General features: G+C 46.4%; 1 protein-coding gene across 4 annotated transcripts in view; it reads left to right on the top strand.

Moving 5' to 3' along the window:
* HM13 (histocompatibility minor 13) overlaps positions 1 to 24,407 on the top strand; it is a 39,310-nt gene extending 14,903 nt beyond the window's left edge. For 3 of the 4 annotated variants that reach the window (XM_072631658.1, XM_072631656.1, XM_072631659.1), the window contains exons 3-13: positions 316 to 398; positions 9,875 to 9,963; positions 11,024 to 11,109; positions 11,249 to 11,374; positions 11,942 to 11,999; positions 13,194 to 13,277; positions 14,697 to 14,733; positions 16,389 to 16,491; positions 18,562 to 18,647; positions 22,617 to 22,811; positions 23,967 to 24,407. In XM_072631658.1, the coding sequence (XP_072487759.1) occupies positions 316 to 398; positions 9,875 to 9,963; positions 11,024 to 11,109; positions 11,249 to 11,374; positions 11,942 to 11,999; positions 13,194 to 13,277; positions 14,697 to 14,733; positions 16,389 to 16,491; positions 18,562 to 18,647; positions 22,617 to 22,767 (903 nt within the window). In that variant the 3' untranslated portion in view covers positions 22,768 to 22,811; positions 23,967 to 24,407. The remainder of the gene's footprint in view (positions 1 to 315; positions 399 to 9,874; positions 9,964 to 11,023; positions 11,110 to 11,248; positions 11,375 to 11,941; positions 12,000 to 13,193; positions 13,278 to 14,696; positions 14,734 to 16,388; positions 16,492 to 18,561; positions 18,648 to 22,616; positions 22,812 to 23,966) is intronic. The other variant, XM_072631657.1, reaches the window with a different exon arrangement.
* Positions 24,408 to 26,093: the final 1,686 nt, after the last annotated feature.

Genomic DNA, 26,093 nt, shown 5'->3' with positions numbered 1-26,093 from the left:
TTAGCAGCAGAGTCTGCCTTCCTGATCTGAATAAAACTAGGCTGTGTCCTCCAGGTGACTCTGGGTTGAGGCTTTGGAGAGCCGTATTTTGGTCTCCCTCTTTTCCCAACCACAGAAACCACAGGGAGCCAAGGAATACCTGAGATTGCCTAGAGCCCTTGGCCCCATTCCTGTTTCTCCTGCCACAGAGCAGTAATGCCAGACCTGAAATGAAAAATGGTTGGTAAGAGGGGGGAGTGGGGAGCTTTGATGGTGGCCACAGGAGCATGCTTTCAATCACCTGTTTGTGTGTATTTACTTCTGTTTCTATCTCAGATCTTCTCTCAAGAGTACATCAACCTCTTGCTGTCCATGTATTTCTTCGTGTTGGGGATCTTGGCTCTCTCTCACACCATCAGGTAAGGGGGACCATTCCTCTTCCATATGGGTAGCAGATTTCTCCCAGGGGAGGATGAGGGATTTCACAGCTGCCTTCTCATTTCTTCATCATTCATAGCAGCAATAGTCCATATCTGTATTGCCATTTTAAAGTTCACAAAGCACTTTTCTCACGAAAGCTCTGTATGAAAGATAGTGAAAGCATCCCCACTTTACAGATGAGGAACTGAGGCCCAGAAAGATAGAGTGAGTTGAGCAAGGCACACATCTGGTCTTAAGAGCTGGGATTCAAGCCAAGGTCTCTCCTGGTCCAAAGTCCAGCACTCCATATGCTGCTTCTCATGAGCAAATATTTATTGAGCACCTACTCTGTGCAGAACCCTGGGCTTTGTTTTGGAGATGATAGAGACCTAAGCATAGGGCAAAGACAAGGACAGTCACTGAATCATAGAATGTAGCATGTCAGACCTAGGGGCCTTGGACAGCATCTAGTCCAGTTATTCTCCAGGTGTGCTCAGGGGACCCCTAGGGATCTCAAAAGCTTTTCAGGATATCCATGAGGTCAAAACTATTTTCATAATTATACTAAGATATTTTCATTTTTTAGAGTCCTTGAGGCCCTGTGGTCACTCTGTCTGTAAAAAAAAAAAAGAAAGAAAGAAAGAAAAATCACTCTGGGCTAGAGGAGAGAGCCTCTTGCATATAGGTTGAGGGATGGGTGGGATGCTCTCAGGATCCATTCTGGGGAGTGGTGGCTCTATGCTTCTCTCATGGTCAGTGGGCTAGAGCCCAAGCAACAGACTCGGAGGAAGAATGATTCTATAGTAGATTATTAAATTGAGCAGAGACTCTTGACTGTAAGTTGCATGAGAGGAGAGACCATGAGGGAAAGAATCTTAGAATTCATTTAGTCAAATAAATTTTTAATTGGAAAAAAAACAATTTTAATACTGTAAATATTGATAGATATAACCCATATATACAAAAGCTCTTTCAAAGTTCCTCAGTAATTTTTGAGAGTATATATAAGCCCAAGGCTTAAAAGTTTGAGAACAGTTGCTCTAATCTAACCCCTATACTTTACAGGAAAAAAATTGAGGCCTGCCTAAAGTTACACCAAGAGTTAAAAGTAGAGCCAGGATCAAAATCCATACCTCCTGATTCGTGGCCCAGTGCTTTTTACACTGTTCCCTTATAACAACCTTCTCAGGGTGCTCTGAAGAGATCAACAGCCCTTCCACCTGATCTGGAGCAAGGTCTCTGTAGTGTGTATATGACAGGTTGCACTCATTACCAAAATTTCAACTCCGGAAGCTAGGCAGCCTCAAGCAAGGGCAGCATGAAGATCTTATCATGCTTTCAGTTTCTGCAAGTCATGTTGGTGTCTGGAACCTTCTCACTCATCAGGGATTTCCTCCTAGCACTTCCTTCCTTGCCAGAAAAGTGCCAGATCTTCATTTTAAAATACTCACACTCACATGTTCTGCTCCCTCTTTTGACCCTCAGTGTGATTGAAGGATGAAGGGGAGCCCTGAAATTCCTGTAGTGGAAAGAACACTGGATTTTGGAATCCAGAGGGTCTGGCTTTGGACCCTAAGTCTGTTCCTTAGTTCTCTTGTGGCACTGGGCAAGGGGCTTCTTTCAGACCTCGAGTTCCTCTTCTATAAAAAGAAATACTTAAATTTGAGGATTTCTAAGTGCCCTGCCAGTTCTCAATCCTGTGATAACCTGTGACCCGTGGTTGAATTCTAGCTTTGCCCCTCTACTAGCTGAGGTGCTAGGGAAAGGCCTAGAGGCCAGTCAGAGGCTCCACTGCCCCCAGTTCTCTGGGAGACCTTGCACTCCCATCAGTTCCTTCCTCTGGACCTCGGTTTCTTTATCTGTAAACAGGTATAAAATTTCTGCCCTACCCTCCCATTCATACTGGGAAGCCCAAGTGACATGATGGGACAGAAGTATAAAGCGCCACAAGAACATTAGGTGTTCTTATTATTTAGGGGGAACTTGACCTATGATTCCATCAGTTTAGAGAAATTCCCTCCCCCAATAATGCAGATAGTTGATTCACCTCTGACTCCAGATTCTGGAGAGTCACATAAAGCACTGAGAGCTAAAGCCAGTGGATGTCAAAAATCTGCTAAAAGGGTAGATTTTCCCAGCTCTAAGGTTGGCCCTATCTCCCCTGCTCTGCTGTCTGCTGTTGACAAGAAACCTTATGGTGCATCGAACAAAGCTGTCCTCAGAAGCACTCAAGTACTAGAAGGAGCCCTGAGCCAGATGTCAGGAGACACTGCCCTTGAGGTACCCATTTTGACTTGGAGCTTCTCCCTCTTCTCTCCAGTACATGGGATTTCAACTCTGCCTCATAGAGTTATAATGAAGATAATGCGTGGGGAGCTCTGGAATGCTGTAGAATGTGAGGTGCTGCTGCTCTTGTTAGTAATATTAATGAGAATTAAATATAGTGCTTTCCAAACAGGAGTTCAGATCTCTCACAAGCAGAGGCCGGTGTTCCGCTTGAAAGAATTGTGGAGCCTTCTTAGGGATCTTTTTTTGAGGGAGTACCCTAGTCCACTGCTGCTGCTTTTAGGGACTCAGACAAGTTTTCACATTCAGTAATACTAAAAGCAATAGACTTTTATTGCAAGTTCGTTGTAACTCATGAAAAGGAAGGATAAGGCTTAACCTGAGATATCCAGAGTCATGCAAGAGAAGAGAGGTCCAAGACAAAGGATCCATCCAGGCACTTTCAAAGATTATACCACTAATGGGAGAACATAACCCAGCCATGGGGACAAAACATCCATGCCACTAAGGGACTTTGCTAGGTCTTGGGTAAGGTGACCTTCAGTTTATAGCAAGAGCAAGGAGAGAATAATCACCCCACATGATGAAGCCCATCAGACCTGAGACCCAGAACCTAGGTTCAATGCAGATTGAGTCTGGTCTCCCAACAGGACAACAGAAAGGAGACAAGGTTTTATAGGAAGGGCTAGAGTCTGTCACATATGTCTGATTAGTTTCCTATCTCTGATATCACAATGAGTTTGTATAGTGCATGGAAGTGTTTGAAATGTAAGTTCCAGGAGGAGTAGAAGATTCCAGAAACAGAAAGGGAATGCCAAGTAGGAACTTAAAACAGAGGCAGCCTATGGTAAGAAAGGCTCAACCTGAAACAAACAGATTTTTGACTGCCACCCCTCACTGACTTAACTCTGCTGCTATGCACTGTTGCACACAGGCTTTGCTGACCACCTGGACTTGCCATACAGAATAGCAGTTCTTACACGTCTTTTGCTTCAGGCACAGTATTTATTCTTTGCCATGGGGAATTGTAGTATGATATGAGACCCTCTGTAGACTCCAGCTGATACATGTGATTACAAGTGTAATATCCCCACAGTTTCTGGAACATATGCTGGAAACTGATGGTACAGCCTGCTCACACCCTCTGAGAATCACCGATGTAAAAGTTTCAAAGCAAATCCCACTTTTAAGGTGAATCTCCACCATTCAAACACTGAGTCCTGGGGTACTGGATTCAAGGATTATGATCCTTACTTAATTGGTTCTTAAAGCACAAGAAAAGTGAAAAAAAATTTGAAGTGTTAGCAAACCTGGTCACATTTGAGGGAAAAGGTTCTCTAGTATAGCCACCCATCCCAACACTGCTGGAAAGATACAATCTAAAATGTTGTATTAGCTATGATTTAGTTCTATATAACAAGCTCCTAGAGCAGGGGTAGGGAACCTGTGGCCTTGAGTCCACGTGTGGCTTTCTAGGTCCTCGGGTGAGGCCTTTTGACTGAGTCCAAGTTTTACAAAACCAATTCTTTTATTAAGGAAATTTGTTCTGTGAAGTTTGAATTCAATAACTTGAGCACCTAGAAGGCCACATGTCAAGGCTGTCCTAAAGGAAGTTCCCTAACTGACCCACACTGGGACCTCATCCTTTGTCATTGGCATGTTTCTCTGAGGGACTTTTTGTCATTCTTTGACTTGGGACTGTGTGTTAGATTTGCCTGTTTCTGAAGATTAGTTCCACAGTCCTTTACTCCAGTGCTGATCCCTAGTAAAGACTTGAGTCCAAAATTGCCTGTCCATCTTCCCACTATCCAAGGGATATCATAGACTTAAGATTGGCTAAGTTGAAGAGCTGTTCTTTTCAAGAGAGGGAAAACAATGGAGCCTTTTCAGAAGAGTCCTGCCATCACCTACATGCGGCCATCCCTCTCCAAACCTCACTTCCCATTTCAGCACCTGGATTCATTCAGTAATCAGAGGGGACATTCAGAACCATCATTTTGGCTTCCATGAGCACTAATAAGCAGCCTACTAATGGGCTTCTCCTGCTAGAGTTTCATTTCCCCATCAGCAATCATTTACCACTAATTTGGCCCTCTGTTTCATTAAGCCCTATTTGTCTATGTAGGGGTAGATGTGCTATGAAATGTGTGGAACCCAGTGTATGGCACTAGGATCATAAGCACACTGCGTGCTAAGATTCTATATAACCACTTAGCTCAGCTCTACCTCTTGATAGCAGTAGGTAAGCCATTCTTCTGAACAGTTTCTCAGCTAGGAAAAGGAAAAATGTGTTGATACAGTAACAAAAACTTGGTTTTAGTTACTGTTACCCAAAGGCACAATTGGAACTGAACTCTGAAGTCATTTCTTTTAAGTGTCCTAAATAGGCCAGTCCACTCATTCGTTTTGATGTTTCACTCATGTCCAACCCTTTGTGATCCCATTTGGAGTTTTCTTGGCAAAAATATTGGAGAAGTTTATCATTTCCTTCTCCAGCTCATTTTACAGATGAGGTAGCTGAGGCAAATGGAGTTAAGTGACTTGCCCAGGGTCACCCAGCTAGGAAATGTCTGAGGCTGGGTTGAAATTCAGGTCTTCCTGACTCTAGGCCGAGCACTCTGAGCCACCAGCTGCATTGTTTAGTCTGTTTTAGCTAGTTCACTACCTAGCAAATTGTTGGTCATAATCCTGAAAGGAAGATAATGGTAAAAGCAAAAAAGGATCTTCAGAAAGAAAAAAAAACATGCCATGGGTTCTAGACTGAAAGATATCCAAAGATTCCCCACTTTTGCTACTTTCCGTTGGCAATACTTTATTGTCATTGCTTTAGTTCACTCTCCCTTTGCTCAAATTAGATGAAGAATTCTGAGACTGCCAACTCTTGAGGATTTGAACTTGAGTTTTTTCTTAAATCTCCAGCCTAATAGTCACTGTGCTGTTTGAATTGTATGTGTTGATGTCCGTGTCCTGCACAGCACTCCTGCTCTGCCCACTGGCAGCATGCAGGTGACCCTGGCTACTCAGCGTTCTAGCCATTGGAGCTTAAGCTTTCAAAGCTACTTAAGCTACAGAATCGTCAGGCCCTGGCTATGGCTGGTTCTCAGGGAAGGCAGTGCCTGAGCACCTGCTTAATTGCATTCAAAGCTAACACTCCTCAGAACCCCAAGCTGGAATGGAGAACTGACAGATGGAATGACAGGCAGGATCCCAAATGGTCTTGAGAGGCTTGGGCACTGCACTGGATCTAATAGGACAGAAAGAAATGAGGGACTCCTGGCCCCAGAATAAGATGGGGGAAGCCTGGAAAGAGAGGAGTTGTCCTGAAAAGAATCTAAGGGTTTTAGTGGTCAGCAAGCCCAACATGAAGCAGCAGTGTGATATGTCAGCTAAGAAAACTCATTCAGTATTGGACTGCATGAAGAAGATAAAGTTTCCAGAAATAGGGAGCAGCAGACCCACTGACCTTGTGCTTCATCAGACCCACTGACCTTGTGCTTCATCAGACCTCATCTGGAGCATTAGGTTCAGCACATTGCTAAATAAGCCAGAGACTTAAAAGAAGACATCCAAGATGACCGAGAGCCCAGAGTTTGAGTCATGTTTAAGCCTGAAGGAAAGAAGACACAGAGGGGACGTGATGGCTGTGCTGAAGCATTTGAAGGAAGAATTACATTTGTTCTGTTTAGCCTCGGATGGCAGAACCTAGAGCACTTTGAGGAAGCAGCAAAGAGGCAACTTTACACTCAGTGTCAGAAAACACTTTGTAACTATTAGAGCCATCCACTTCCGGCTGTGCCTCTGGAGCAGTGATTCTCAGGATGTGGTCTGGGGATTCCATCCGACCGTCTTCAGAAACCAGGGAGGGCATCGTGAGGTCAAAACTGTTTGTACTATGAAGACCTTCTAATAGTGTAAATATTGATAGTTTTAAGCCAAATCCAAAAGCTGTCTGGGGGCCCTTGATAATTTTTAAGAGTATAAAGGGGTTCTGGGACTAGAAAGTTTGATAACTACTACCCTGGAGGTATTAGTTCCTCTCTTTGGAGGTGAGGCCAAGGCTAGAGGATTGCTTGTGGAATATTTCTTAGTTGAGACTCCTATAGCCTATAACTTAGAGCAGGTGACCACCAAGGTCCCTTCCAACTCTCTAATTCTGCAATTCTGTGACATTAACCAAAGTTTATTAAGCACTTAACTGTACATTTGTCCAGCATCAGATATTAGACGTAGAACAGCCAAAAAACTAAATGTTTTGTCTTTCTGATTCCTCCCCCCCTCCCCCCTTGTGTAATGTGTATGGTCAGGACTTCTGAATGATCCATAACCCTGATTTCTGTTTTGGGTTTCCTTCAAATTATTTTTCCACTCTTCTGTGGCTCTTTCCTTAGCAGCACATTTCAAAAAAAATACTCCCATGTACACACAAATCTCACAGCAAAGTATCACCACTTTTTGAAGACAAAACCTCTTCTTCCCAGTTTGAAAACATTTAAGTCATACCTACATCAGGTTTATGTTGTAGACCACCCTTCTCACTTCCCAAGTTAGGCCTTTTTAAGTGAACTGGCCTGAGCAGAACCCTCATCCTCAGAGCACTCTCTGCCTCTGGGCTGCTGGTTGATAGCTAAGCATTGAGATTCCTTTTGCAATGTCAGCAGCCATCTAATCCAAACTGGACACAGAAGGAGCCTCCACTGTTTCCATATTCATGTCTGCATGAACACCTTCAGGGAGAGAAAAACCACCTTCTCTCATTAGTCCAAGTTATGTGCCATCCTCCCTTCCCTGCCCAGAAGAGCTTTGGGAGAGAGGTGAGTTACAGTTTCATACATGTAAGCTTGCATGAGGCTGTGCACATCTGCATAGCCTGGCAGGAGGGCTTTCAACCCATTCTTCCATAAACAAAAGAATGATGGAGGAGAATTCCCCCCATCCTGTGTCAGTTCCCTCAGCTGGTCCTGAGGCTCTGGGAGAACAGGTGCAGGCAGGCAGTGGACCTGGAGAAATGCTGCCCTGTGGAGCAAATCAGAATTGATGAGGGGTCTGTTTCTCAGAATCAAGGAGTTAAGAGCAAGAGCTCAGATAGCCTGGCCAGGCCTCCCCATACTGCTTCCATCCCCTTAGTACAGGAAGCTAGATTTATCAGGAATGAAAAAGAAGAGCTGCCAGGAGTTAAAGGAAATGGTAACATCCAGCACTAGGACCTCATCTCCCATTAAGCATAGACTTCAGCACATATGCCAAGTGAATGGACTCTTGAAGGAGGAAGGCCCATGCTAGAGCCAAAGCTGTGGGAGGCCTAACCTGTCCAGGGGTGGCAGCACCTCCCCCTCTAACTCCAGTGTCATCATCAGCCCTGGCTCTGGGAGAGAATTTCAGTCTTCATCATCAAGGTACTGGAGCAGGGGAGTCAGGCTCTCAAGAGGTAGCCACCTCACACTTTCCTGAGTCCCTGCCTGAGATGACAGAAAAACATCTGCAAAACGGAACCCACTCCCAACACCACGTTTTCCTGGACCATTGCAGAGGTTCTCACAGAATAAGAAAATGGCAAGATGCTCAAAGCCACAGACCTTGATTTCAAGTCATTTTAGTTTACCAAGAGAAAATGTAAGGTCTAACTCAAGATGCCCTAGGTCAAGGGAATAAGGGATTGGGGCAAAAACTGTCCAGATCACAGTTGAAGGAAAGATACATAGGCCATAGCCCCTAGAGGAGCAGATAAATGCAACCCAGCCCCAGATGAGGGAGCATTTGAGGATCTTGGGTGAGACAAATGATCCTTGGACTACAGAAAAAGAAAAGCCTTAATGTTATCTGCCACTCCCTCACCCCCTCAAAAAAAACCTAGAGAGGAATTCATTTACCATGAGCTTCTTGCATGGATTACCAGATTTTAGAGGATTAGCGGCTGACAAAATAATCTGCTAAATAGAAACTGATCTGTCTTTTGATTCAGAATCTTGCAGATGTGCCAAGATGTGGAAAGAGCTCCACATGTGGAGTTAGGAGACATGGGGTGGAGGTTTGACTCCGTTTACTCTGTCACTTCCTAGAAAGTCCAGACGCCTCTCTGGCCTTCAGTTTCTTTTTCTGTACAACAATAATAGTAACACTTGCCTCACAATACTGCTGTGAGAAACATACTTTGAAAGATTATGGAAATACGTTGCTACTCCTATGAAAATCACCTCTCCTGGAAGGGAATTCCAAAGCACTTGTGGTTCCTTGGTTCCCAGCTTTTAAACAGGAATCAGTAATGTCCTCCTTGTGTCTGGGGAACTCAAACTAACCTTTAGCCCCAGGATGACCCCATTTTACAAATAGGGACATTGAGACAAGGGACTGGGAAATGCTCACCTTTCAACAGTACTATGAGGTTTGCAAATTGACGGATCTCATAGCAGGTGAACAGGGCAGATAATCTTCATTTTACTGGTGACAAAATTTGGGTCCAGAGAAGGTAGGTAACTTTAGCCCAAGGTTACATGACTAATAAATGGTAGGTCTGGGACCCAACTGTAAGCGCTTTGACTCCCAGCCTGGCATTTTTCTGTGGTAATTTTAATTTTCTTATATTAATAAGGAAGCACAGTTTGCTACAGGTAGCACTTAACAATTCACATTGGATTTATAATTTGTTACACATCTTTTCAGTTCCGCAAATGCCCTCAATACAGGTAAAAACTGTTGTAAAATATTGTTCACTTAGGAGAGAAGATTATTTCATTAAATCATTAAATTAAATTTCATTAAATCATTAAAAAAATGACAAGTTTTTTTTTTGAAAGCATGATACAAATGGTAATTTTAATTTTCTTGTACTGCTCCAAAGGATGGTTGTGCATTCCAGCACTGAACCCTAAGTATGGAGGCCGTAGATTAGATCCAGTGAAAACTTCCCCCACATTATCCAGGCCGCATGTTGTATTCAATCTCCAGGTGACTATGGGCAAATCATATCATGCCTCTGAGCCTCAGTTTCCTTGTCTGTAAAATGAAGGGAGTTGGCTAAGTTCTCTCTAATGTTCTTCCTGCCTTTAAATCCCATGAACCTGTAACTCCAAGTCTTTTCTTTCTTTTGGCCTGTTTCTCAGGCAGGAGGAGCTTCAGAGCATTCTCTCTCCCAGGCTTGTGCTCCCTGACTGTGCCTGTTTTCATGTGAGTTCGACTTTCTCTTGTCTTCCAGCCCCATCATGAACAAGTTCTTCCCAGCAAATTTCCCCAACAAGCAGTATCAGCTACTCTTCACACAAGGCTCAGGGGAGAATAAGGAAGGTAGGTCTGCCTATGGAGGGATTGATTGCCTTCTTATTTCTTTTTACTTTTTCACTAATGTCTGTCTCTGAGGATCTCCTCCCACTTTAGGACACCAGGTTTGAAGCACTGCACCTCCTGCTTCTTCCTTTTCTAAGCTGAAGAGTGGTCCTTCCAACCTACGTTGTAAACTGAAGTCAGACTCTGCCCTGCCTCTAAGGATGTCTTTCCCCCAGAACAGCTGACATTTACTAAACCTTGTGTGCCAGAACCCTGTGTTGAGCACAAGAGGACATGCAAACATATACACACACACACACACACACACACACACACACACACACGCACACACCCTACCTGCTCCTACTGCCCTCCCTTCCAAACTTGTTTAGAATTTATTATAATACTAAAGATCACAGTGCCTCATCTTTGCAGGCACTTGGCTTTGTACTTCTAGCTTGACACATGGAAGGGACAGATGCTTATTGATTTATGGACGGACGGATGGATTGATCCTAGGAAGGTCACCTTCCTTGGTTCCTTCTTGTGGGTAATGCCTGACCCACCTTGGCCTCAGTAGTACTTGCTTTACACCTCTCTGATACACTCATTATGGAATAGTTTGTATTAGAGCTATATCTATCTGTTTTATTCCCATATAAGACTCTGAGTTCCATGAGGGCAACAAAGGTCATAACTAAAGCTTAAATCTCTAGTGTCTGGCACAACGCTTTAAATGCTTAATAAATCTTGGCTGAGTGACATTGAATTGTTCTTCCTCCTATTTCTCTGTTCCTGACCTTATTTTTCTTTTCCTCTGCCTTCACCTTAGAGCTGCCAGAAGTTTGCTTGGTCCTATAGGTTATATCTCAGGAGAGAAAGGTTTTGCCTTCCTACTTAAAAGGAGCCGATTTCTTAGCACGAATTGCTTCTTCCTTAGGAAGACTCGGGCCCTGCAGCCCCTTATAACATGCCTCTCATTTCCCACAAATGCCTGAAGATCAAGAACACAGACTCATTCCATGGAAGGGCCTGAACATGACGCTCTTTCTCCTCCCCTCCCCCACCTCTCTTGCTGCAGAAATTGTCAATTATGAGTTTGACAGCAAGGATCTCGTGTGCCTGACCCTGAGCAGTATCATTGGCGTCTGGTACCTGCTAAGGAAGGTAAGGAGGGGTGGGGCATGATCTTGGATTGTGGCAGCACCCCCTTTGTCTGATGGCTGGGAAGAGAGAAGACTTCCAGCTCCCATGAGGAGCATGCTTCACCTCCTCGGCTGGGTGGGGGTACGTTGTTCTCCAACAGCACTGGATTGCCAACAACCTCTTTGGCCTGGCCTTCTCCCTCAACGGAGTGGAGCTCCTGCACCTCAATAATGTCAGCACAGGCTGCATCTTGCTCGGAGGCCTCTTTGTCTACGACATCTTCTGGGTGAGCTGCCCCATGCAGAGCTTCCTGGGATGGGTGGGCTTACAGGAGTCAGTCTGAAGTCCCCTCTAGTTGTTCCTCTTCCTAGAAAGCTTGGTTCTTGTTTCGCAGAAAAAGATGTCAAAGAATGTTCAAGCTGGGAGGAACCTTAGACATCCTCTTTGTAAATAAAATGAGGGGTTTGTTCTAGGTGACCTCTGAGGTCCCTTCCCATTCTAGGTCTGTAATCTCATCTAGCCTAACCTGATTTCCAGAGGGAGAAACTGAGAATTAGAGAGGGGAAGTGTGATCTTCCCAGGTCCACAGCTAATTATTGTCAGAGCCATGGCTCAAAGCAAGGCCATCTGACACCTAATCCAGGTCTCTGTTCCACCACTATAGTTTCTTAAGCTCAGTGTAATAATGCTACTTCTTAAGCACCCTGACCAAGTACTAGTGGGGCAGAGGATGAAGAAAAGCTTCTGGGAAGCCTCAGCTCCTCCTTGATGATGCCACAGTCCCTTGGTTGAATGGGGTTTGTGGGAACCTTCCTCTGAGCCTCACTATCTTCTGGGTCTCTCTTACTCCTAGGTTTTTGGCACCAATGTGATGGTAACTGTGGCCAAGTCCTTTGAGGCACCAATAAAATGTGAGTAAACTCTGTGCCATATCCCCTGGGCCCTGTTGTCTTTAGTGATCAGCAGCATTCTCAGGGCTAAGTTGTTCCTCACTGAGGACCCCAGGCGAACTCTTATACTACTAATACCTCACTGGGCTACACCTTCTCATATTTTCTAAAGAACTTTTCTATCCATTCTCATTTGATCTATCTTTGTAAGGAAGACAGGGTAAAGGTTATCCCTGTTTTTGTTAAAGAGGGAAATGGGATCTCCCCCATCCTGTGCTTGCATACTTGATTTTTTTTCTTTTAAGCCCAGGTGTAGAGGAGGCAAAGATAATGCTATTGGGGGAGGAAGGATGCAGACAATGGTAGAACAGAGGCACTGGTTGGGAGTGGGCACAGGCATGTCTTAGACACAACTATCCAGTATCACCTGTGGCAGGGCTGAATTTGTAGGTTCTTAGGTTTTAGGGGTGCTTTATAACTGCTACTAAAAATATTAACAGTTCACACTTATATAGCATTTTACAAAGCATTTTTCTAATAATAGCCTTGTAAATAAGATATGATTATCCTCATATGAGTAGGAGGTATCTCAGAGTTCAGCTAGTTCAGTAACCTTTTTTTTAGCGGTTATTAAACTGAGGCTGAGAAATTAGTAATGATTATGATAGCTAGCATTTGTAGAGAGCTTTAATATTTACAAAGCCATATATATGTTATTTCTTTTGATCCTTACAGCAGCCCTATGTGGTATGTTATTATCCCTGTTTTACAGATGAGGAAACTGAGGCCAAAAGAGCATTAAGTGATTTGCCTGGGGTCACACAGCTTGTAAAAGTATAAGACTAGACTTGAACTTGGGCCTTCCTAACTTCACATCCAGTGTTCTTACCCACAGTGATGAAACCTAGCTACTCCAAGTCATGGACTTCTTACTTCAGTTCCAGGGTTCTTTCCATGACATCATCCTGCCTCTCAAAGGAAAGGAGAAAATAGGGGCCCAGAATAGGAAAGTGCTTTGCCTAAGGATGCACAGCTGACATAGTAAAGGACCTGAGATGTGAATCTAAGGGTCTTGATGATTTGGTTGAGGGCTCTCCCTATTTCTCAGAATTCTTTGAGCCGATCAAACATGAGAACTCCATCATGAACGTATTCTACCCTAGGAGGTTTGCCTGACTAATAGCTAAGGCCCCTCCCCCTCCTTTTCTCCTCCAGTGGTTTTCCCCCAAGACCTGTTGGAAAAGGGGCTGGAGGCCGACAACTTTGCCATGCTGGGCCTGGGAGACATCGTCATTCCAGGTAACACTTGAGTTTGGGGGGGTGAGGCGGGGTCAGTAATCAGAGGAGAGTCTATCCTGAGACGGAGGAAACAGTAACAACACTCTGCCCCCATCACCAGCCCCAGCTTCTTCTGCAGACTCCTTTTTCCTAGTATTCTGTAGCTCCTGACTAAACACTTTTACCACCATTATCTTCATATTCGTACATGTTTTATGGAAGAGACTAAGTAAATACTGTCTACATTTGGCACATGAGAAAACTGAGGTCCAGAGAGTAAATGATTTAGCCAGTTGGTTAATGTTGTATTTGGAACTCCAGCCTAGATTTCATGCCACATGACAGGCCATGCAGTTTCTTTGGTAAGTAATTTTCAGGGCTGGAAGCCCCAAGCAGCCGTGGAGGGAAGATGCCCTTAGAAAGATCTGTCCTGCATCAATGAGTGCCAGCCAGCCAGACTGGGAGGCTTTAGAAAGAATAACTCGGACTTCTCAATCAATCAATCGGCCTTTGCTTCTTCTGTGCCAAGTACCAAGGAGAATGCTGGAATGTGAGACCACTAGTTAACGTGTGTTTGCAGCCAGCCATGGGCTCCTGTGCCCAGCCATGGATACCTGAATGGTTATGACTGAATATATATGCAGTTTGTGTGTTTGACTGAAAGGGGCGTTGGGGGCATGTGTGCAGCTCACCCTGGGCACCTAGACATTCCTGACCTTTAGTTGCATAAGTGCCACCAGGTGTGGTCACACACAGATGCAGGGGGAGCTGTGTTCATGACTGCTGGGCAGGCTGGAAGAGCGCAAACTGTCTACCCAGAAGAGAGTGGGCTCTTCGGTATTTTAACGAGAATCATACAGAATCAAGTGAAGTGAGCCTGGCCCTGGGAAAAGACGAAGACACAACCTCTTTATGGGCACTTGGCAGTTTCAAAGCCTTTTCAGTCCCTTCTCCTTTGATCCTCATGACAGCCTCATGACAGAGGGAAGCTGGTGGTTATTATCCATTTGACAAAAAGGAAACAAGCATGGGGAAGCAGCTTGCCCAAAATCCAGTAGTGAGTCAGCTGGAGAGTCTGAGAAATTAAGCTCTCAGAGCCAGCACTTCTTGGTGTTGGCCACCAGGTGGCACCATCTCCATATGCAAAGCATCAAGAATTCTTTGGTCTCTTGGCCTTGGGGCTGCTCTCTCTTCCTCCGGGCCGCCACCAGCACACCTCCACTCCCCTACCCCACACTGCCATAGAAACACACTTGCAATCACCTGGAAAGTGTCTTTTGAGTGTTTTTATTGGATGGGACCATAGAGCTGATGTAGCCCAGCCCCTCCATTTTACAGATGAAGATGCCCAGAGAGGTTAAGAGATATGTTGAGGGGTATGTGACACCTGCCTCCCAGGTGGCCCCCACCCCACCCCTGACTTTTACTTTCTCTCCTTAGGTATCTTCATTGCTCTGCTTCTGCGATTTGACATCAGGTGAGCCCAGAAACTCAGGCAAATAAGAGAACTGAGGTGTCCTGAGCCAAAGCTAGCTCCAGCCACCTTCCATACTCCCTCCACCCCTTTCCTCCTCCCAGAATGCTATCACAACATTCAGGAAGTGGGCAGCCCTAGGCCAAGTCAGTCTTAGTTCCAAGGCCTGGAATATAATTTTCAGAATTGAAAAGAACCTCAGATACTCTGTATTCCAACTTCCTCATTAGTCAGAGGTAGTATTTGACCCAGAATGACAACTACGTTCTCCTGTTTCCTAGCCCAGAGTCCCTTTGTCCTCAGGATGGAAGACAAGGGTTAATTTGGGTGGCCAGAGGCACAGACCTGGAGAATCAGGAGAAGAATCTTGAAGGTTGTTTTCCCCAGCCTTGATCAGCCTGGGCTATAATGTGGGCCAAGAATAAATCTCGTTGACAGGAAGGTAGGAGAAAGGACTGCGTCACAAAAGGAGACAAGCTGAATCTTTCAGCACAGAGAGACCATTTTAAAATCATTTTATGCAGAGCATAGTGTTCATTGGTAAGGAAACTTGAGTTTATGTAAGACACAGGTCCTGCCTCTCTGAAGCCTACAGCCTGGTGACCAGTTCAGTTCAGTAGACGTTTAATAGGTATCTCTCATAAAGCCCCCTGCTCTTTAACTGGAGTGTTTAAAATGAGTTTTGAAGCAGCCAAGATAAGAAACTCAGAATTCCGTTCATGATTGTGTCGTACAGTAAACAATTTGCCATTTATGGGATAGAGCTAAATTCATCTCAATTCACCTCAGCAAACATTACCTGCACACCTTACACGTAGAAAGCACCGTGCTAGCACTGGAGGTACAAGAACCTACTCACATAGAACTCAGTCTAGGATGGAAAATGAGCCATGTACACAAAAAACTAATACACTGCTGATTATGGCACATGCTTGGGAAAGATTCAGTTCACAGATCTGAAAGATTTAAGGCCAAATTCACTGCCAACTGGAAGGGAAAAGGAAAAGAAGGGGTAGCCTAGCTGGACCTCAAAGGATGGAATTTCAGTGGCCAGAAATGGAACAAGGATGGGCCAGGAATGGGAAAGAGAGTAAAGACAGGCATAGGACAACATGGACTGCATTGGGGCGGGGGGTAAGAGGGGCAGCAGGGGGAGTGTGGCATGAACACCAATTTAGTTGGATATCAACATGAAAGAGAGTAGTGGAAGATGACACTGGAAAGGTAGTTTGGGGCCAGATTGTGGAGGGCATCAAATGCCAGGTTTTTAAGAGTCTGGCCCTTACCCATTTACCCAATGAGCACTAAAGAACCAGGGAAGGATTTTTGAGGAGAATGGGGTAAGTATTTTCAGAGCTGTACTATAGAACAATTCACGTGTAGTCAATAGGATGAGTTATAGGGGGAGAAACAGGAGGTTATCATGATAATGCAAGGACTAAATAAGAAGAACCTCCACTAAGGTGGAAGATATTGAGATGGAGAAGAGGGGGCAGATGCTGGACATTCCTTGGGGGCAGAAAGATTGCATCAAAAGCAAGGAGCTGCAGTCTTCTAAGACCCCTGAAAGTATGAGGACCAAAGATCCATTAGAGGGAATGGAATCAGGGAATCACGTACTGTCCTAACACATCTGTCCATCTTTGCCCATTCTGCAGCCTGAAGAAGAACACACACACCTACTTCTACACCAGCTTCGTGGCATACATCTTTGGTCTGGGCCTCACTATTTTCATTATGCATGTCTTCAAACATGCCCAGGTGAGTGACAGGGCCAAGCCACTCCTGAGGGGAGCAGCCATCTCTTGTCTACCCTCTCCTTTTCTGTGCCCTTTCTGCCATCAGTCCATGTTGGTTTGGCCTGCCTTGGTAAGTGAAACAGCAGGACATAGCAAAAAGAGTCCTGGACTTGGAGTGTGAAATCCTGGGTGCTCTTCCTGCCTCTGCTGCCTTGACTGGGTCACTTCTCAGCATCTCAGTTTCCTTATATGTAAAAGATAATGATACTTATACCACTTAGCTCAAAGGATTGTTAGGAAGAAAGTTCTTTGTAAACCTTAATACTCTAAAGAAACCGTAGTTACTGTCTAATTTTAAATCAGAAAGAGAAATGGGGGGGGCAGAGGGCGGTGATAGCAGGAGTCACCAGCAGATGGCACTCCCCACTTTGGCTGCTACTTCCATGTGTAAGCCCTGATGTTACAGAATCCTCATCCTATAGACTGGCATATGCCTCTTTTGAATAAAACATTTTCTCTGTGTCCATTTTGATCCTTCCTGACCTTAGCTTAGGAAGGGAGGGAAGTAAGGAGGTGTGGAAAGAGTACTGGAGTTGGAGTCAGAAGACTTGAGTTCAAATCCCGGCTCAGCTACTTAAGATCTTTGAAATGTTGGTCAAGTCATTTTCTTTCTCTAGGCCTCAAGTTTCTTACCATTCAGTGAGGGGATTGGACTAAATTCTTTCATTTTACAGATGAGGAAACTGGCTCAGAGAATGGGAAAATGCCTTCCCTGAAGTCTCATAATAAGTCTGTCAGAGCCATTACTGGAACCTAGGCTTCCTGCCTCTGGGACTGGCACAAAACCACTCCCCCTCAACAGCTCTGCCTTTTCAACTTTGGATGAAATTGGCAGTCCCATATCTGGAGGGAGTGAGGGGGGGAATGATGTTCCCTGGGAAGACAGGATTCATCACTTCCCACCTCCAGCCCCTGGTATTGCTGCCCAGCTGGGAATGGTTAGGAAGTTGTGTGGGGTCCGAGCAAATACAGCATAGATGATCTAAACTAGAAAGTATCTTCAGAGTCACCTAACCGACAATGAGGAAACTGAGATGCAGAGAGGGGAACTGACTTAACCGAAGGTTTCCAGAGGTCTTATTGGTCAAAAAAGACATAGCTTTGTAGGCTGTGTTCCTGAAATGAAGGAAGAGGAAGAGAGGGAAAATCTGGCTCTGCCAGAGGTTAGGGGGAGGGTGCCAAGTAAATGGCCCCCCAACTAGACTCTTGCTCTCTGACAAAAGCAATAATGTCAGCAGACTCCCCTGAGCCCTGCCCCTCCCTGAGCCCATTGCTTCATCTCCCCCAAGAAATATGAGCTCCATGGGTCTGCTGCAAGGCCTCGGGGCAGGTAATAACACTCTTGTAGATGTAACCTTGAACGGCTCAGAAAGCAGTTCTCAGGCCGTTTTCTTTAGCATTTGAGATTTCTTGCCAAGGCCAAACAATGAGGACCACTCCGGTGTGAAGTTTGGGACAGGATAGGAGAAAGAGATGTGGAGGAAAGGACCATGGACTGTAAGCACCAGAGCCAAAGAGCTGACTGTCTTCCTGCTCTCTTTTACTTTCCCTTCTCTTTCCTGCCTTGATTCCTTCCTCTCTGTCTCTCCTTTCTCCCTGCCCTCTCTGTCCCTCTCTTCCTTTGACACTACCTTCTCCTCTTTCTCTTCTCTGTGTATCTCTTCTTCTCGCTCCGTCTCTCTACCTCTCCTTCTCTGTCTCCTTCTGTCACATGCACGTGCACACACATGCATGTACATGTGTGTACTTTATGATGCTTCAATTTTTAAAGCACTTTCCCAACAAATTGTCAAGGTAGGTAGTACAGTATTGTTCCCACTTAACAAATGAGAAAACTAAACGATTGGCCCATGGTCAAATAGTTAGCATCAGAGCCAGACTAAGTGAGGTTTCTACTTCTTCTGTGAAGCAGATATAGCCCATGGTACCTCATTCATACAAGACTTTGCCCCAGTTCCTAGGGAAAACCCCCTATTTCCCAGCATAAGCTCCTGGAGCTGATAAACCTCTGTGTTTTCCCCTACCCTCACAGCCAGCATTGCTCTATCTGGTCCCTGCCTGCATTGGATTCCCCCTGCTGGTGGCACTGGCAAAAGGAGAAGTCACGGAGATGTTCAGGTAAGGGGTGGGCCCAGGCTACCATTCCCACAGCACACGAAGGCCTGGGGCGTGTTCACAGGTGCAGCCAATGGGCCCCAGGGGTAGAGGCACTGCCTCACAGAGGTTGTGGGCTGGGGGGAGAACTGTAGTGGAATGTTTGTACACGTCTCCCAGGAAACATCACTCCCTGGCATTTTCTGCCAGTACGTGGGAACCTGTCTGTAGGTTCTGGTGGCAGTTTTGCTCTGGATCCAGCCTTCCCTTTCCCCAGATGGTTGGGGTGGCAGTTAGCTGAACTAGAGCACATCACACCCACCCCCAGGGTAATTCTGAGGACCTAGCAGGGGCATTCCACAAGATTTGGGCCACCCTCTTCCTCTCCGGGTAGGGACTACTTTGTGGAATGTCCAGCACACAGCATCTCAGATACAGTGAGCTTTCTGGCTCCTGTGCCTATCTAAGACTGACACAGAAATGCCACCAAGGCAGAGTGTGACACTGGCTCAGGTGTTCAGTTTGTCCCCAAGCCCCCAAGGGACTAGATGGCCTATAGAAGAGAATGCTATAGAGACAGATAGACCTGGATTCAGACTTCACTTCTTATGCCAGTCATGTAAAACTTGGGCCTGTGGCCTCAGTTTCCTTATCTGTAAAATGAGGGGCTTGAACAAGATGGCTTCTGAGGCCCCTTCAAGCTCTAGATCTGTGATCCTCCGATCCCTCTCTTTGACAGTGGAGGCTTTCAGGAATCAGATCACCTGAGCACTGCTGTGTGACCTTTAGCAAGTCTTTTTCCCCTCTGGACTCCCATTTTCTCCTTTACAAATTATGTGGTTGAATTAGATGGTCTCTAAGGTCTGTTTTAGTTCTCCCATTCTTTATCTTTGTCATATTCTGTATTTTGAGGTCTCTTCCAGGGCTGCCATTCTCTGTTCTCATATTCTGGTCTCCCTTTCATATCTAATGCTCTGTTATTCTAGGATTCTCTGAGTAGGTGATTCCTATTGAAAAAAACAAGCTAAAGAGCAGATCCAGATTCCTCCCCCAACTTGAACCCTGGCTACAAGGCAGGGGTCAGCACCTGGCAGCTGCACACCTGCACTAGGGAGTGGGAAGGCTAGAAAAGCTCCAGGGAGACTGTCCAGGCCGGTGCTGTTCCCAGGACTACAAGCTAGAGACGCCATGTCCCAGGGTGGAGCCACGCCCACCCACCCATAGGCTCTGCATATCTTTCAGGGCCTCAAATGTTTCCCTCTGGGCTTGGCCTCTGGATTGAAGGAAGACAGAATTCTAGGAAAAACCTCCAGGAGAAAATTCCCAGCTTCCTCAGTTTCTTGCTAGGTAGGGCAAAGAGTAGGGTAATTTGGAGGGTGAGAGGCATGGCACCTGGAGATAGAGGATCAGGGAGCCGTCAGAGCTTTTCTGTGCTTGTGATTAGGCCCCTGGAGATTGTGATTCTTACTCCCTCCTTTCCCCAGCTTGGTCACCTTAGGCTGATCACCTTCCCTCTCAACTCCTCAGTATTCTCCTTGAAACAAAGACTTTGGCCCAGATGTCCTGTCAGGCCCCTTCTAGCTTGGACATGATATGTCAGATATGTCCTCTCATTTCCTGAATTTTTGTGATTTTTATATATCCTGACTTCTAGACTCAAACCAAAATTGTGACAGGACATCAGTTAATCTCCTGTGCCTTCCCTCGCTCCCCTAGCCTGTGTTGAAGGCCACACTCATCCTACCCTCAGCATAGACCTGCCCCTTGCTGATGTGACTCCTTCAACGTCTGCCCCAAAAGCTGTTCCCTTCCCACCCCACCCCCTATTCTTCAGCCTCGCAAAGAGATGGCAGGTGGGCAGCTCTGCACCCCCAGGGACCCTCAGAATAACTTATCATGGGCAGCTGCCACCCAGGGGGTCAGATACGGCCCATCCCTCCCCCAGCACCACTACCCGCATCCCTCCAGGTTATTGGCCAGGCCTTCACCCTGTCCCTTCCCCACCTGCTTAGCCTTTGATGTTTCTCTGGGAACCCAGTGCTGCAGGCACCGATCGTCCCGGTCCTGGCCTTCCTGTGCACCTGGGCGCCCTGAGCCGTGCTGCTGACACACCCGTGACTCATCCCCCACCCCCGCGCCACCTTCCCTCCCTCCCCGGAAGCCAGCAGGGCTCACGGTCACAGCCCCGTGTCTCCTGGTGAGGTGAAGGGGAAAGGGGAGTGGGCCAGACCCTGGGGCTAGGAGAAACAGGGCCGTACTGATTCCGTCTTCTCAGGCTTCCCACACCCTAACCTGTAGCCCTGGCATCCTCCTCTGCTTTGGTTCCATTCCAGGCCCCCACCCCCTCTGATGGCAGGCAGGTGCTGGGAGTTGTGGAGGCCAGGGCCCCACTGAGGACAGACAACCCAAGTTCCTAAGAGACGGTCGGTGAAGGCAGCAGCAGACTATAGCAGAAAGTGCACAGGATTTGGACCATAGGTTCATAGAGCATATTAATAGCAGTAACTTATACTTACATGGTATTGTAAGGTTTAAACCCTCTAAGATAGATAAAGCATTGTTATTAATAATAATAATTCCTATATTTACAAAGTCAAAAACTAATTCAGAGCTGGAAGGGATCTTAAGCATTTTAGTCTAAGCTCTTCATTTTCTAGAAGAGGCAGCTGAGGCTAAAAGAGGCTAAATGATGAAATCAGTAGTGTTTGTAATAGACCCACGTGCTGTCAGCCCTGATTTCTGAGTTCAGAGAACCTGCTTTGGAATCCTAGCTCTGGGGCAGCTGGTGTCTCGGTGGCTAGAGTGCTGGGCCTGCAGTCAGGAAGACTCGAGTTCAAATTCAGCCTCAGACACTTACTAGCTTGTATGACCCGAGGCAAGTCACTTAACCTCTGTGTGTCCCACTTTCTTCATCTCTAACTTGGGGACAGTGTAGCATCTACCTCCTAGGGTTGTAGTAAGGATCAAACCAGACAGATGAAATATATAAAGTACTTCGAAAACCTTAAGACTCTAAATAACATTAGCTGTTTTTGACCATGTCATCATCACTTCCCCTCTCAGGACCTTAACTTCTTTTTGTATAAAATGAGTTAGATATATGCTCTATTCTTGATCCTCTGCTAAGACAGCTAGTTTCTGGTGCTGTTTAGACCATTTGATGGGGATAGTGGGCAGGAAGCCAGGGAGTAGGAAGAGTGGAGACCAAGGATGGCAGTTACTGAAGTAAGTTAGGAACCTGCTAGAAGGCACCCCCACCTCCTTGGACTTCACACTCAGGAGTGACGTAAGAATTTTCCAGCACAGTATGCACACACATGCACATATACATACACAAAAACTTGCTACCTTAGTTCTTCCCCAACCCCCAGGGGCTAGAGTCACGTAGTGCAAGAACATCCAATTTGAAGAAGATAGCCGGAACCTCAGTTTCCTCATTTCAGGATTAAAAAGCCATACTGAATGTTCTCTAAAGTCCCACCAAATCAAAAGACCTTTAACTCTCTCCTACCCCACAAAATCTTTTCAGAGCCCGTGACTATGTAGCTCCCTCTGCCTCCAAGCACTATATCAGGTTGTTAATAATATGCAGCGCCTCCATACTCTGTCTGTCCATACTGAGATTTGTCTCTGATGCTTACTCAGCCTTAGCTGTCTCTGGAGGAGGAAGCAGGCAGCACCTCTAGACTTTGGAAAGGGAGCTGAGTAGAAGAGCAGAATTATTCTGCCTTCCTTTCTAAATCTATTCCCATCACCACCCTTGGTTTCTCTCCTCTCCTTCCTCATCTCCCTTTGCCCTCCTCCAGAGTTCTGGTCCCAACTCTGCCACTAACTTGCTATATGACTTTGGGCATATTCTTTCTCTGGGCCTCAGTTTCCCCATCTGTAAAACAAAGGGGTTGGACTTAAATGGTCATTAAGATCCTTTACAGCTCTAAGATTCTCTGATTCCTCCTCTTTTCTCTCCCTTCTTCCTCTCTGTCTTTCCTGCAGCTATGAATCTTCTGCTGAAATCTTGCCACACACTCCGAGGCTTACCCACTTCCCCACTGTCTCGGGCTCTCCCGCCAGCCTTGCGGATTCCATGCAGCAGAAAGCGGCCTGCCCCCGCCGCCGCCGGCCACACAGCCCCAGCGCCCTGTAGCCCCCAGCGCTCTTTCTCCCTCTGTTTCCTTTCTGCTCTATCAGGTAGGGCATTCCGTTCTTCACTTTCCTTTCCCCTTCCCCCCTCAAGTCAGCCATCATGCCATTCTATGCCAGCCTTTCCCCTAAGAACCACTGGTTCCTCGCTTCTTTCTCCCCGGGGCACTGATTATAGTGGGGGAATGTCAGCCCCAAAATGGTCTGTCCAGGTTCACCTTAGAGACAGGGAGGACCCAAGAGGAGCTCATTCTTTTTCTCTGCCTTATCCAGAGCCCTAGGTTCCAGCCTGAACCTCTCTCCATCTTTCTGGTGAGTTGGCCATCTTGTACTCGCCAAACATCTCTCTAGGGAATCCTTGCATACCTCAATTCCTCCTAGAGGGCAGATGTGAAGGGCAGGGAGATGGGGATGTAGATGCAGAGAAATGGCTGATCCAAGGGGACATGATCACACAGTGGAGCTGGAGAACAAGAGGCAGGAATCCTGTATTCTATCCATGAGGACTCAATGATTCCCATTGAACCCCTGGGATGAAGGGAGAGAAATCTGTGTCAACTCAGGCTGCATCAAGCTGACAGTTAAGGTAGAATTGTTGTGAGGCTGCTTGATCTGGAGTTATATGGGCCCTGTTAGCTGCCAAACAGAAATGAGGAAGTGAAGCTATGAGGTGGCAGAGCACTGGATGTGGAGTCAGAGAGACCTGGGTGCAAATCCTTGCTCTGCTATGTACTAGCTGTGTGACCTTGGGCAAGTCACTTAACCACTAGCCTCTGTTTACCCCATCTATAAAATGAGAGGGGGTAAGACTAGACATTTTCTAAAATCCCTTCCAGCTCTAAATTCTGTGACTGAATTAATCACAGTTGCTACAAAAATGAAGGAAGTGAGGCTTAAGCTTAGAGCACAGGGTCCCTGGACTTGGTCCTTTACATGCTGTGTTTGGGGGCAGTGCTTAGGTGGACAGGAGAGGAGTCTGAGCTGCTAAGTGTGAAACCCAAAGAACAGACCCACAGTCTTGTCCCATGTGAAGAAGGGGTTCTTCCCCTTCTCTCTTCAGTCTCTTCCTGTGCTGAGTGGCAGGGCACTATTGCTACTGAACTTACCTCTCTCTCATGCCCCTGATCCTCTCTGCACCTTGGAACCCTCCCACCTTTTCTGACCTGAGATTTCTCCCCTCCCTTCCCTTTCTCTGGTCTCCAGTTATGAAGAGACAAATGACAAGGACAAGGAGTCAGCCAGTGAGTGCAAAGAGGGAGCGCCACCATTGTCGTCATCGTCGTCAGCCTCTTCCTCCTCCTCTGAGACGGAAAAAAAGGAGCAGTAAGGGTGGGCTTGGAGCCAGGGGTGGGAGAGGAGCTAGGGGAAGAGAGGAAGGCCCTGCAGAGCCAGTGTTGATGTTCTGTGCCCAGGCTGCCCTGGTCAGACCAGGCCTCTCTTCTCCTTTCTCCCTCCTGAGCCCAGACTTGGATTTTCTCATTGTTTCTGGTTGTTGTACCTCCTGTGTCCTCCCTCCCCGGCATGGGGCAGAAACCCCAGCTATCTTTGTGGGAAGGGTGATGGGTGGTGAGAGGGCCTGGTTTTTAAATTTTTTGTATTACCGTGAACCCCTCTCTTACATTAAAAGTCTATGTCAAGTGAAAAGTGAGAACAAGGGGACAACATATCTTTGTCTCCTCTTCGCCCCAGGCCTTGGGGAGAGGTATTGGAGGGAGAAAGGCTCTTGACTCCCAGAGTCTGGTTTCTCCTGGACAAAGCTCAGGCCTAGAAATGGAGGAATGCCTCCCTCCACCCCCCTGCCTTCCTTCCCCTAGCCCAAAGCAGCCTTCCCTTTCTACCATGTGCACAAAATCCAGGGCAGAGGGTTTCTGAAAGGTACAAAACTCTTTGGTTTAGCCTTTGGTAGGCAGCAGCAGGTGCCTGCAATCCTGCCTTCCCTAGAAATGGGGCCCAACAGTCTCTTCCAACCTCCATGTCTTTCTTCCCCAACTATACTGAAGTAAGAGGCAGGGACAAGTAGAATTAGCTCAAAGTGTGTACTTGGTGTACACCTTCCTTCCAATACACTTTTAAAAATGAAAGAAAGAAATGAACCAACTTGCCTTATCAGGGACTTTAGCTTTAGGCCCTAGAAGCTCCCACCCCCAAGACTAGCTCCATTAGAGGGAGATGAACCTTGTCAGAAGGGCTTTGATACCTCCCGTTTTCCATATAGTACTCTTTCAGCCAAGGGCCCCCTCGCCCTAAGAGAGATTGGGAGGCGGAGGCAGGGCATGATTGCCATCATGGGGAGAAGGGCACGTGCTGATCCAGGAAATTGCAGGGCTGAAGAACTCAGCTTAATACAAAAAAAAAAATTCAAGCTTTTTAAGAAAAGGAGTGATGGATGGCTGCTTTTGAAGGGAATAAGCAAACTCCCTGGCAGTTGTGGTGTTCAGGTGGGGCCCAGGTGACCATTTTCTGATACTGTGGAGGGCTTTCCTGCTTAAGGAGGTTGGATACCCTCTGAGATCCCTTCCACTTGTCTATTATTTTGTGAATCCTCCAAACTAAATCCCAGTAGAGCTCCTCTCTAGTCATAAGGCCAGGCTCATGACTTTATGAGCTTTGCTTTGTGCTAAGGCCCCACACTTTGACCTTGGACAGCTACCTTACCAAAGGGAGCTCTTGAGTAAATGAGAGATATAGCTTATCCCCACTATTAGAAAAGTAAGACTTCAGGTCTGCCTTCTGAATGACAAGTCAGAGTGTTCTTCCACAGTGTATCCATTCTATTATGGTACATGTTGGCTTTGGGGTTCTCTGCCCTCATTGGAATCAACAATCCAATTTTCTTGGGTAGAAACAAGGAGCCCCAGCTGGACCCCAGACAAAGGCTACCCCACCCCCACCAGGGCCATGGAGACAAACTGTCCTTGGAAGTCAGGAATCCCACTTGACATTAGCTCAGCTCTGCCCTGCCCACCCTGCAGCTGGGTGCTGATTTGGAGATGACTCAGAAGCAGTCAGTATATCATAGGGCCTGCTTCCTGAACAGCGGGAAGGAGGAGCTACTGCTCATCAGCCCCAGGCACCATCCCCAGGGACAGGGAAAGTGTTTGGCCCAGGGGAAGGTGTCCAAAGAGGCCAGGGAGAGTAGGCATCCTTGACTGGAAGATGTGGAACTAAGCTGGGCCTTGATTTCAGTTAATCAGATTTAAAGCCTTATAGATGACCTAGTAATTCTGTTTCTAAGAGAAAATTAGAAAATCATCCAGAGAAAAGAGATACGACTGTAAGATCACAGTGAGTGAGTAGAAAAGCTAGGATGTTTCAGCCCAGATCAGCCCA

This window comes from Notamacropus eugenii, chromosome 1, assembly GCF_028372415.1.
Source record: "Notamacropus eugenii isolate mMacEug1 chromosome 1, mMacEug1.pri_v2, whole genome shotgun sequence".
Lineage (NCBI taxonomy): Eukaryota > Metazoa > Chordata > Mammalia > Diprotodontia > Macropodidae > Notamacropus > Notamacropus eugenii.
The sequence above is the reverse complement of the archived record's forward strand: the minus strand, read 5'-3'. Positions and strand labels throughout refer to the sequence as shown.